This window comes from Salmo salar, chromosome 13, assembly GCF_965601325.2.
Source record: "Salmo salar chromosome 13, fSalSal1, whole genome shotgun sequence".
In the NCBI taxonomy this organism is placed as follows: domain Eukaryota; kingdom Metazoa; phylum Chordata; class Actinopteri; order Salmoniformes; family Salmonidae; genus Salmo; species Salmo salar.
Window position 1 is genome coordinate 92,352,715 of NC_138303.1, and position 13,564 is coordinate 92,366,278.

The window sequence follows — 13,564 nt, forward strand, 5'->3', positions numbered from 1 at the left end:
TATAACCCAACCCTGATCTGTACTTCTCCACAACTTTGTCCCTGACCTGTTTGGAGAGCTCCTTGGTCTTCATGGTGGCCCTTGCTCCGTGGTGTTGCAGACTCTGGGGCCTTTCAGAACATGTGTACATATACTGAGATCATGTGACAGATCATGTGACACTTAGATTGCACACAGGTGGACTTTATTTAACTAATTATGTGACTTCTGAAGGTCATTGGTTGCACTAGATCTCATTTAGGGTCCTCATAGCAAAAGGGGTGAATACATATGCACGCACCACTTTCCATTTCTTTTTTTTTGTTATTTTTTTATTTCACTTCACCAATTTGGACTATTTTGTGTATGTCCATTACATTAAATCCAAATAAAAATCCATTTAAATTACAGGTTGTAATGCAACAAAATACGAAAAACGTCAAGGGGGATGAATACTTTTGTAAGGCACTGTATTTACAAACATCAGCAACCACTACAATCCAATTACAGGTATAGTAATGTCCTCATAAGAATGTGTACTGAAGCACACAGTTATCTGATTAATGAAACATTAAACTGGAGCTCATCTCTATGTTAGGAATGATCTCTCTCTTTTAATTCCCTCTGATACAGATATCTTCACTGCACCAGTGAGAGGCGTCTACTACCTCAGATTTACCCTTTGTGGTATTGGTACAAACTGGATGGGGGCTTTGCTTTATAACAATGTCAGTATAAAATCAATAGCGGTGGGCATAAAAAGTTTGTGTCTAATGCAGCTGTGCTACATCTGGAGGAGGGTGATGTGGTATACATGAAAACCAGTGAGAGGGCTTATGATGATTCAAATAACCGTACTATCTTCAGTGGCTTCCTTCTCTTCCCAATGTGAAATGAACACCATGTTGTGATGAGAAGCTTCACTAAAGTGTATTGATTCTGGGGATACCGCTCGAATCAACCACTGTAATTTACTCTCACTAATAAATGCAAGATTGACAACTATACAACGTGATACCTTTGTGATCCAATATTATTTTGGTCAATATCTGGATATATAAAAGGTAAACATATTGAAATAACTTCTTATCATAAGCATGTGTTTGTGGAGTTGTTCAGAGGGATGGTACCATATATTTTGAAACAGTAGATGGCAGCAATACCCAATAAAACAATCACTGCCTGCACTTCAACTCAGAATAGGGGTAATAACAATGATAAGATATGGATAAAGCAGTAATTACCTCAGAGTTAAACAATGTGCCATTACACTGTACATTGTTCATGGTGATTGCGCTGTAAAAAAAAAAAAAATCTGATTGTCAAATACTATTTCAGTTATACAGTATAATCCTCATTCCCCACATAGTGAGAACATTTGTTTGTGAAGTTGAATATTGGATTTCACTGTTGCTTTATATGAATTGTAATGTTAATAATTCTGTCAAATATGTTCTGTTCTGAGAGAGTATTAAATATGTGTAGGGGGTACTGTAGTTAGATTGTATCACAACGGACTATGGACATACACAGTCCATGGCAGAAACATTAGCTCCAGACTATTGTAGCGAATGGTGGGGCAGGGAAGTGAATCCGGGTCGCTGGCATGAAAAGGCAAAAACCATACGTATCGCGCCAACCGGATTAACCCCATGGTGGAAATTATAAAGTGGTTCATATAGCAAGGATCGCTACAATATCATCATAAGCAGGACATGTCACCAGAATATAAAAAAAACACAGTTTAAATTAGCCAAAAATGTATTTTTCTTTCTTGTATCACAAAATGTTCTGATCGAACTAAAAAGTGTACAATGCAGAAACTGCTGTCACCCTATCACCCACATGATGTGTTGAGAGACACAGGGTAAAATATAATGTCTTCTCTGCTGGTGTGATACCCTGCAGCAATTTGCCTTATCTTGTTTTTCAAGTCTGGTGGTAGTTTTCACCCAGTCCCTTCCCTTGTGATTTTAGTCACTTCCTTCTGTCTCACTCTCTTTCTCTCTCCTTCCCCTCAGATGAATTTCGGATGCCAGTCACCCAGCCATAGATCTGTGTGTGCGCATGAGGGAATAGTGAGAGAGAAAGAGGAAGCGAGAGAGAGAGAGAGGGAGGGAGGAAGAGAGGAAGGGAGAGGGATAGTTGGACAGAGTGCTGAACGTAGGGCAGTGCATCATTGTGTTATGATGTGAGCAGGGAGGCAGGAAGGAGGAGAGGGACCAAAATAAGAGGAGAGAGGGAATAAACTGAGAACGCAGCTGGACTACATGTCTAGTCTGAGGGAGCCAGATTAGTGGTGACTCAGAGCTTTTGGAATACTTACCAGAAGGGAATATGGCTTTGCACCACTGTTAGACTGCATAGTGTATGTTCATGTGAGTTTGTGTGTGCCACGGAGGGACTGAAAGGGAGAAGGAGTTCAACCTCATCAAAAAAGAGTCACTCAGTGCCCCCCTCCTCAAAGACTTGGAGCAGAGGAGTACAGAGGAGGGGGGCAAGGTGGAGAGGAGGCCAGGTAGAGAGGTGGACCCCCACGTCTGGACCCAGAACACCTCAAGGACAAAGTGAAACGTGCCACAGCTCAACCCAAGGTTTGACAAACGCTGACAATGGTAAGTCACCTGAACATGCTTAGTGACCCGGTCTAGATTGACTGTGAAGGCAGGGGACAGGTTCCTCATTGCTCTGTCCTGGATATAAATCCGCTAGCCTTTATATAGTGATGATGAGAGGACACTGTTTACCCCTCATTTACAGTGTCAGAAAGGGAATTATTGGCAGATCAACTGTGTCTGAGGAGGGGCTAAGGCATTTGTCACGGAATGTTCCGTAGTGACATCAGATGGGGTCAGTTGGGACTACAACCAACTGACATCGACAATGTGACAGTTAAAGAGTGGTGCCTGCAGGCACAACTGATTAGATGATCTACCTGCAATTCTGACAGCGCTGCATGAAGCCTGGGGGGTGAGGGTGGGCTGTGGGACAAAAATATTTTTTGCATGCACACACTCAGTCACACACACACACACACACACAGCTAGCTATCTGTTGTATTTTACTGTATCAGCAAATGTAAACTCACACATAATGTTTTAGGCATACACACTAAACTCCCCCACCACACACACACACACACACACACGCGCACGCACAACACGCCCCCCCCCCCCCCCCACACACACACACACACACACACACACACACACACACACACACACACACACACACACACACACACACACACACACACACACACACACACACACACACACACACACACACACACACTATTGTCCTTGCTTTGGCCACAAACTATAGTTGCATGCATCAGTCAAATAAAGACACACATACACACTCGGCTACTCTGGCATTTACTGCGTCAGTTAAATGCACACACAGCCACTGATTCATTTCCCCTTGTCAGGCTTTAATTAAGTCGTTAGCATAAATTCATACATTATCCCCCCGCCCAAGGTGGGGACAGGATGGTGTGAGAGGATGCCCATGAGGGAGACAGAGAGAGAGGTCACCACAGGAGTCATGCTGTGACTAGATGATCTCTGTGAAATATGACCTCTGAAGGAAACAGAACCTGGGCAGGCCATGCTTTTATGTTCTGAATATAATGTGCTGGAATCCAGTAAGGTTTTCCTTTGACTAAAAGTAAGCAAGGGTCAAAGGAAGGACTCCAAAGACTGTGTATCTTGACTGTCATGCACCCCCCCCTGTCCTGCTCTGTGACACCTTGGTGTTATGAGGGTACTGTAATCCAGCTCACAATACTAAAACAAACTCTTCTACATTATCTGACATAATATTGTCTCACATTGTCAGTGTAGGGTTTATCTCTCACATTGTCAGTGTAGGGTTTATCTCTCACATTGTCAGTGTAGGGTTTATCTCTCACATTGTCAGTGTAGGGTTTATCTCTCACATTGTCAGTGTAGGGTTTATCTCTCACATTGTCAGTGTAGGGTTTATCTCTCACATTGTCAGTGTAGGGTTTATCTCTCACATTGTCAGTGTAGGGTTTATCTCTCACATTGTCAGTGTAGGGTTTATCCATCTAAATTCTTTCATGTTTGTTCTAACTTGTGGTAGACGAGAAAATGTCCATTATTCATGACTATCTCCAATTTGCTGTCAAGGCTTTAGACCTTTGCTTGTCCTCTATTTCTGATGCATATGGGCAGCTCTGGCAGTGTCCTTGATTTGTACTTTGTTGGAATCCAATTGTTCTGCCCTGGTACGGATTCCTTTCACAGTGCCTTATCAAAATGAGACATCATAATGTGCTCTTTACAGTAAACTAACCTTGACTTTCCCATAGATGTGATGGTGATGGTGGACACAAGCTCTCCTGGGTTTTCAGGCCACTGAGTCAGTCGGCCAGGTGATGGGGAGACGGGCGGCTGACCTGACCACTCCTGTGCCAGTACTGGGAGTTCCCGCCCTGGTGGGGGTCCGTGGTTGGAGTACAGCAGGGGGGGAGAGGGCTGGGGGAGTGCTGCCACTGACATGGGGTCCCCAGTGCAGCATCGGAGTGCAGACTTCACCCGGCGTGAGAGCGCCACCCATCCTGTACGGGACAAAACTAACAGGCACATTCCCCAGTCAATCAGAAAGAAGCATTACTCCTACATGCAATGGCTACATCCCAAAAGAGGCAAAGGAAGAGGAGGGAATCAGACGGACTAAGAGTGTCAGACAAAGAGGTGTTCTTTCAAAACAGAGGAGTTTAGATTCCAAGACCAAAAAGGGTGTAACATTTGAAGAGATTTCCAGTGAGCTTACAGAAAATGTGGTCTTCAACCAATGGAAAAGTGGGACTTATTGCTATGTCCGAGCAATCAAGACTAACCCACACCTATTAGGGGGCGTGGGGAACGGCAAGATCAAAGGGAGGCGGGACTTGCGCTACACAAATGGCAGCGTAGTTGACTCGGAGGCTATAGGAGGGATTTGTATTGATGGCAGTGATGAGGCGGAGCCTGTCTCGACCATGTCCTCTCGAGGAAGGGACCAATCAAAACCTAAAGAACATTCTGTGGCACATTCATATTGTGGGAATGCAAAACGAGCACCTGCTCCCCCACCTCTCTGGATGCTCCAGCAAATGTGCAGACACTGTGGAGGGAGGCAGACTGTGGTCCCTGGAGCTGGAGATGCCAGTCTGGAAGTTAAGAGCCATTCCTCTGCATGCCCTGAAGGAACAACAGCCATGATAACACCTATTTCACTCACAGACAGAAACCACCTTCTCCCTTCACATACTGAGAAAAAGAAGAACTCTACATGCTCCGCTCCGAGGCTTGCAGACAGGGATCTGATACAAAGACAGCTGACACAAACAGAATCTCAATCCACCCACCCCCGCTGTAAACCCCCTATTCAAAACAACAAAGACAGGAAGCCCAGCCTGCCTGCAAACCCAGCGCCTGCATGGAAAACCAAAGATCTGAAACAGACTAATGGTTATACCTCACATCATACATACCCCCTGCATACCTCTACCAGAGACCCAGTAGAAACCCTAGTTACACCTTCACATACACACTCAGACAAGCCAACCCGCCAAAGAACCATCTTACACACAAAATCTATTACAGTCACTAAGGCAACTATTGAACCCAGGCGTGCAGATGCCAACACCCTTGAGACCCCATCTCACTGGAGTAAGATTTCTCGACCAAAAATACTCAAAATGTATCCTCAGATCGCAATAGCCACCAGGGCAAACACGCCATGCACACACCGTAAACATCCAAAGACACCCACACACCCAAACACACCATACAGAACCTTTCCTCCAAACACACCATACAGAACCTTTCCTCCAAACACACCATACAGAACCTTTCCTCCAAACACACCATACAGAACCTTTCCTCCAAACACACCATACAGAACCTTTCCTCCAAACACACCATACAGAACCTTTCCTCCAAACACACCATACAGAACCTTTCCTCCAAACACACCATACAGAACCTTTCCTCCAAACACACCATACAGAACCTTTCCTCCAAACACACCATACAGAACCTTTCCTCCAAACCATGTTAATCCATCTCATGTTATTAGAGCGCCTAAGCCTGAAAACACATCAACACAGTCTACCACTGCTACAACATTACATAGAAGTGCACCCCCTTACCCTGCTAACACACACGCAACTAAACCCCCTAACTCTGCAAACTCACACACAGCTACACCTCCCACCCCTGAAAGCACACTGACGACAACCACAACACTCCTAAACAGTGCTACTAAAACGATACATAGAACAACACTCCCTAGCCTCACTAACACATTACACATAGCTACAACTCTAAAACCAGCAAACACACCATGCAAAGCCACTCGCTCTTACCCTTACAACCCATCACACACATCTACTCTCACAAGGTATTATAACCCATCACACACAACTACTCCGACAAGCTCTTATAACCCATCACACACAACTACTCCCACAAGGTATTATAACCCATCACACACAACTACTCCCACAAGGTATTATAACCCATCACACACAACTACTCCGACAAGCTCTTATAACCCATTACACACAACTACTCCCACAAGGTATTATAACCCATCACACACAACTACTCCCACAAGCTATTACAACCCATCACACACAACTACTCCCACAAGCTATGATAACCCATCACACACAAATACACCCACAAAGCCTTTGTTCCATACACTTAACCTGTCAAACACATCACACACACCTAGTTCCCCTGACTCAGCTAATGCATCCCCCATAACACCCCCTAACGTTGATAACGCATCACATACAACTATATCCTCTCTCTCTTCAAATGCCTTATACACAGCTACGCAGCATCAGTCCTCATCCACGTCACTGACGAACTGTAGACCACTGATCATGACACAGACACACAACAATAAACCACCTGACCCATCAAACAGATCAACCACTAACACGCAGAATAACAGCACATTTATAAATACACATATTGAACAAACCGCTGCCCTTCACACCAGCTCTCATAACAGATTTGTTGTTGATCCAATAATGCATACAAATGTATATGCCAAAGTATTGTCTCTGTCAAACAAAAGTAGACACTGTAATCCTGTCATCGTATCACAGACACATCAGGAAAGACACTCTGGAATATTCAGTGCATTACAGGTACCTAACCTTCCAAAACACATCACTGAAATAAAGATAAACAAAGAATGGGAACAGCAGGGGCACATTGTCACACAACATCAGGGAGACCTTTTCACAAACCTAAAACCTGGATCTGAGTGTCAGATACATTCTCACAAAGAGCACATTCCCTCCAGCGTGTTACATACACATGCAAATACCACATTTAGATTCAGCCTTGACAGGCAGATATACAGAAATTATGCTCCACCTTCCAGCACACCACAGACACGAACAGATCCTAAGCCCCTCATTGCATCACAGACAAACACTACTGCACATGTCAAACCCATCACCGAAACACCAAACCACATAAACACAGACTTCCGTTCCACACCAACCCCACACAAACACACAAGCCCCACACACCGACTCATACCACAGGCCCGTCCATACACAATCACTGAGCTCCTCACGCACAAAGCCATAAACCCCAAGTACAACCCCCTTTTACCACCATCACGCATGGCACACCTAGGATCCTACACCCTCACCCATCCCAATCAGACACACCAGATGATCCATCCAGTATTTTTGTTGTCAAGTACCATCCCACAACCCTCCCGAGACGACCCTAGGCTGGCTCACTCCCACCCGGCTGATAAAGACCTGCTGCTGCTGCCCCCCTCCCCACAGTGCAGCAGGCCAGCCCCTCTCCAGAGGAGGCTGCAGTGTGTGGAGGCCAGCCTGGCAGCCAACCAGGACAGGATCACTACACTTCTCAACATCATCCAAGACCTTGAGATGAGCCATGCTCTCAGCAAGGGGTAAGAGATAGCGGGGAAGAGAGAGAGAGAAAGCGAACGTGAGAAAGGGAAAAATAGAAAGGGAAGTAGAAGGAGTGAGTAGAGAAAGTGAACAGGATGACATTACAGAGAAGAGAGAAGGAATTAGAGAGAAGCCTCTTTTGTTCTAGTTAACATCTCCTGCTCTTTGTTTCAGTCGGCGATGCTACAGGACAGGCCAGGACCTCCGGGAGTGCTCCACCTGTCAGAAGACTGCTTGTATTGTATATAGGTGAGACACAGGAAGCATGGTCAGATCGGCGGACTCTATCCTCCTGTTTTTGCTTTCCTCCGTTTTCACCCTCTCTCTTGATCTATCTCTCTGTCCCTGCAGTGTGGAGTATGACTTCAGGCAGCAAGAGAGATGTTTCTTGGAGGTTTTGTATCCTCAGAGGGCTGACAACAACACTCCTCCCTCCCTGCCCCACAACAGCACCCTGCTGACGAACGCCATCACTAAGACCATGACCAAGTCCAAGGTCAAAAGCAAGAAGTTGTGCAAGATGCTTTTCCAATGGCTGCCTAGGAAAATTCAGAGGACAAAGTCCTCCTTTCACCAACTCTCTCCAGATCATTTGAATTCCTAGCATGTTATTCATGAGGTATTGAGGTATCCCTGTAATATAAGATCTGATGGTGTGTTCAAGACAACTGGGAACTCTGTAAAATACAAGGTCAAATCAAGACGTCAGTGATCTTCAGGTCGGAAAGTCAGAGCTCTTGAAAGAGGCCGAGTTCCTGAGTCGGAATTCTGAGTTAGATGAACGTTCCAAACGATTTTTCCCTGTCCGAGCAAGTTTTTCTGAGAGTTCCCTGTTGTCTTGAGCACACTGAAGTCAGAAGTCAGAGATTTCCAAGTTCCCAGTTGTTTTGAACTCGGCATGATGTCCCTATCACAGCAAGTAGCACTTGTCATCGTAGAAGACACCTACATCCCTTCCTGTCCACATGATGGGTGTTCTGAAATCTGATTTGCTCCTTAATGGCTGGTTGACACCCTACTGTCCAATTAGGACATAGCATGAACAGGAATTGCCTTTAGTAACTACAGACCTTTGTCCAGTCTAGCAACAGTCTATCATATGGAGAAAACTTCATCCCTCAGGTTAAAATCATGAACTTTCATCCAAAGCACATGCACTAGTTGTTGAACTAGATACGACATCCAAAAGTTTTCTAGATTGCAATCACAATTTTCAGAGCCTATTCTAGATGACAGTCCATATTCTATAGTATTTTATTGTAGCTAAGCATCAAGTGAAGTGTTTCCATCCTCTTACAGATTCCCCTACCAGCTTATCCCAGGGTCAATGTATATACATCATATTTTTGTGAAATAAACCAAAGCCCACAGTACATACTGTAAACATTTTCTTTTCATGTGTGATTAAAATTGCTTATCGCTGACTTTGATGTCTATCCTTCCTTGTAAGTAATATAATCTCTTACATAAAACACACATAAGGTACTGGGACATATACAAGCACTCACGCATGGTGCTACACAGGAATCCACCCATCAAACTCATGCATACTGTAGTCATCCAGGTCCCCTCTGTTCTCTGACCTGACACTGTTAGACAGTTCTCAGCAGGTCCTGGAACTGGAGAAACTTTCATTCTCTTTTTCCCGGAGGGGATGAAGCTCGTGCAGAAGGTCTCCAAATCCCCAAACAATCTAAAGCCTAACAGGGTTTCTTAAAATTCCAGAGTTCAACAAAGGCAGGATGGAACCCTGCAATGAAGCATGGAAATCCCACAATAAAATGTTCCATGGGCACATGCAGATACACATGTGTGCACCACAGCACATACACACTTACTGTATTCATGCACACACAACCTCCTACACCAAAAGCACCAAACGACAGGCTTCAATTAAGCATGAATAACTTTAGCTCATGCTGCTAGTGAATGTCTCTAACAAATAAGCAGCTGCCAAGGGGTACATGCCATTTTGGAAAAGTTTAATCTTGAGCCAGAGGTCATGAAAAACATAGAGAGACATGTTGTTAGAGAAATCCTGTCAGACATGGGCCATGTATTGTTGTGAACTATTTGTTGGCAGCCCTGGCAGCTATGCCAGCCTTGCTGCATGACGAGGACAAAGTAGTGCCCTCTTACCCCTCTCATACTCACTCTCACACACTCCCTTTGGCTTCAGAACACTGCTAGCACTGGAGAAAATGGTGTGTGTTCTTTCATGTTGCTAGCACTGGAGAAAATGGTGTGTGTTCATTCATGTTGCTAGCACTGGAGAAAATGGTGTGTATTCTTCCATGTTGCTTTCCCTCATGTTGTTTATCCAGAACAAGCTTCATCTCTTAAATGTCAACACAAACGGCAGTCTATTCATCTATTCATCTTGCACTGTGTCTGATGCTAGAGAGAGAGAGAGAGAGAGAGAGATGGAGGCTCAAATTGCAAGCAAGGGTAGAGAGGAAAATAAAATGTTGTTGTGTGTGTGCTTTAGGCTGGTGCAGTTAAACAGATGTGACGTAATAGAACTCTGTTGAAGTTTTAAGTGTTCATGTCCTGTCAGATGTCAAAGCAGAGAACTGTGAGGAAGCTCATCCTTGTCCTGTTCTGTTAGCACACGATCCCCACGAACCTCCAGTTCAAACTGTCTTTGAGATTAAAGTTTTGGTAAATAAACATTCTATTGGGAATGAGACAGCTAGCTATAAAGAGAACACAATTATCCTACTAGGATCAAAGAGACCAGAGTAACTGAAACAGGGCCATGCCTCTTAAAAATAACTATAGACTAAACTGCTCTCCTGCTTATTGCTTATTGCTTATTACTGCCTTGTTTTAACAATACACCCATGGGCAGTAATGTTTTTACTGAGACACTAAACAATGATGAGACACTAAACAAGGGGGGGGGGGGGGGGGTGTGTGTGTGTGTGTGTGTGTGTGTGTGTGTGTGTGTGTGTGTGTGTGTGTGTGTGTGTGTGTGTGTATGCATGTGTCTGGGAGGCATTGGTTTGGGGGAGTGTATTTTTACGCACATTCTTGTAATGGTGCCGAAAGGTATGGCCGCCGTTTTACGTGCTCCTGAGCAATTGTGCTATTTTGTGTGTTTTTTTGCGTTGATCCTAACTTTTTTTGTACGTAATGTTTTGGCCATCATTTCATATGACTGAAAAGAGCATCTGAACATCAAAACAGCACTTACTAACCTAAATTTGGCTGAGGACTTCTATTTCAACGAATCAGAGTTGGAGGACATAATGCTCATTCCAGATCAGCTTCATTAATAAGTGCATTGATGTCGTTATCCCCACAGTGACCATACATACATATCCTAACCAAAAGCAATGGATTACAGGCAACATCCACACTGAGCTAAAGGCTAGAGCTGCCGCTTCAATGAGCGGGACACAAATCTAGACGTTTATAAAAATAAAAAAATACGCCCTCCGATGAACCATCAAACAGGCAAAGCATCAATACAGGACTAAGATCGAATCCTACTACACCGGCTCTGACACTCGTCGGATGATGCAGGGATTGCAAACTATCACGAATTACAAAGGGAAACCCAGCTGTGAGCTGCCCAGTGCCTACAAGGCGAGCTAAATGCCTTCTATGCTTGTCACTTGGAGGAGGTGGCGCTATAGAGGTCGGCGTGCGGGATATCTAACGAGACTGTGACCGTGAGTGGATAAGTCGCCATTACCCTCCGTTCTATTGGCGAACGTGCAATCATTGGAAAATATCAATCAAATGTATTTATGTCACAAAGTGCTATACAGAAACCCAGCCTAAAACCCCAAACAGCAAGCAATGCAGGTGTAGAAGCACAGTGGCTAGGAAAAACTGGATTAGCTCAGTTTGAGACCATCCTATAAATGTGACCTGAAGAACTGTAATATCCTGTGTTTCTCTCAGTCGTGCCTGAACAAGGACATGGAAAATATAAATCTAGTTGGTTTTTCTATACATCTGCAGGACAAAATAGCTGCATTCGTTAAGCTGAGGGGTGGGGTGTCTCTATGCCAACAATGGTTGGTGTGTGATCTCTAATAATAAGGAAGTCTCGAGGTTCTGCTTGCCTGAGTTAGAATACCTGATGATAAGCTGTAGCTATTTTTCGTAGCTGTCTATTTACCACCATAAACCAATGCTGGAACTAAGACCGCACTCAACGAGCTGTATAAGGCCATAAGCAAACAAATAAATGTTCACCCAGATGTGGCGCTCCTAGTGGCCGGGGATTTGAATGCGGGGAAATTGAAATCCATTTGACCTCATTTCTACCAGCATGTCTCCTGTGCAACTAGAGGTTAAAAACTCTAGCTCATGCATAAAAAGCTCTCCCTCACCCTCCATTTGTCAAATCTGACCATAACTCCATCCTGCTTAAAAACAAAAACTCAATCAGGAAGTACCAGTGATGCACTCAATACGGAAGTGGTCCGATGAAGAGGACACTAAGCTACCAGACTGTTTCGTTACCACAGACTGGAATATGTTCCAGGATTCATTCGATGGCATTAAGGAGTTTACCACATCGGTCACCAGCTTCATTAATAAGTGCATTGATGTCCTAGTCTCAAAAGTGACCGTACGTACATATCCTAACCAGAAGCTATGGATTCCTACTACACCGGCTCTGACACTCGTCGGATGTGGCAAGGATTGCAGACAATCATGGATTACAAAGGGCAACCCAGCTGTGAGCTGCCCAGTGACGCAAGCCTAATGCCTTCTATGCTCACATTGAATCAAGCAACACTGAACCATGCATGAGAGTACCAGCTGTTCTGGACGAGTGTGTGATCACACTCCCAGTAACCAATGTGAGTAAGACCTTTAAGACCTTTAAACAGGTTAACATTCACAGGGCCACAGGGCCAGATGGATTTCCAGGATGCGTACTCAGAGCATGCGCTGACCAGCTAGCAAGTGTCTTCACTGACATTTTCAACCTCTCCCTGACCAAGTCTGTAATACCCACATGTTTCAAACAGAACACCATAGGTAACCTGTCTAAATGACTATCGCCCCTTAGCACTCACATCTGTAGCCATGATATGCTTTCAAAGGCTGGTCATGGCTCACATCAGCACCATCATCCCAGACATCGTCGACTCACGTCAATTCGCATACCGCCCCAACAGAGCCACAGTTGACGCAATCTCTATTGCACTCCACACTACCCTTTCCCACATGGACAAAAGGAACACCTACGTGAGGAATGTTCATTGACTACAGCTCAGTGTTCAACACCATAGTGCCCTCCAAACTCATCAATAAGCTAAGGACCCTTGGACTAAATACCTCCCTCTTCAATTGGATACTGAATACTTTCTGATGGGCCGCCCCCAGGTGGAGAGTAGGCAACAACACATCCGCCACGCTTACCCTCAACACACGGGCCCCACAGGGGTGTGTGATTAGCCTCCTCCTGTACACCCTGTTCACCCACGACTGCGTGGCTGCATACGACTCCAACACCATCATTAAGTTTGCTGACAACACGGTGGTGGTAGGCCTAATCACAGACAACATTGAGAAAGTCTACAGGGAGGAGGTCAGAGACCTGGCAGTCTGGTGCCAGGACAACAACCCCTCCCTCAATGTCATCAAGACAAATGA

The 13,564-nt window shown here is 44.8% G+C and overlaps 1 protein-coding gene across 1 annotated transcript; it reads left to right on the forward strand.

The window, feature by feature from the left end:
* The first annotated feature begins 2,003 nt into the window (after positions 1 to 2,003).
* LOC106568105 (uncharacterized) lies at positions 2,004 to 9,366 on the forward strand. The gene is made up of 4 exons (XM_014138138.3): positions 2,004 to 2,594; positions 4,316 to 7,941; positions 8,117 to 8,191; positions 8,294 to 9,366. Exons 2-4 carry the CDS (start codon positions 4,382 to 4,384, stop codon positions 8,544 to 8,546), a joined length of 3,888 nt encoding a protein of 1,295 aa, XP_013993613.3. The 5' UTR covers positions 2,004 to 2,594; positions 4,316 to 4,381; the 3' UTR covers positions 8,547 to 9,366.
* Positions 9,367 to 13,564: the final 4,198 nt, after the last annotated feature.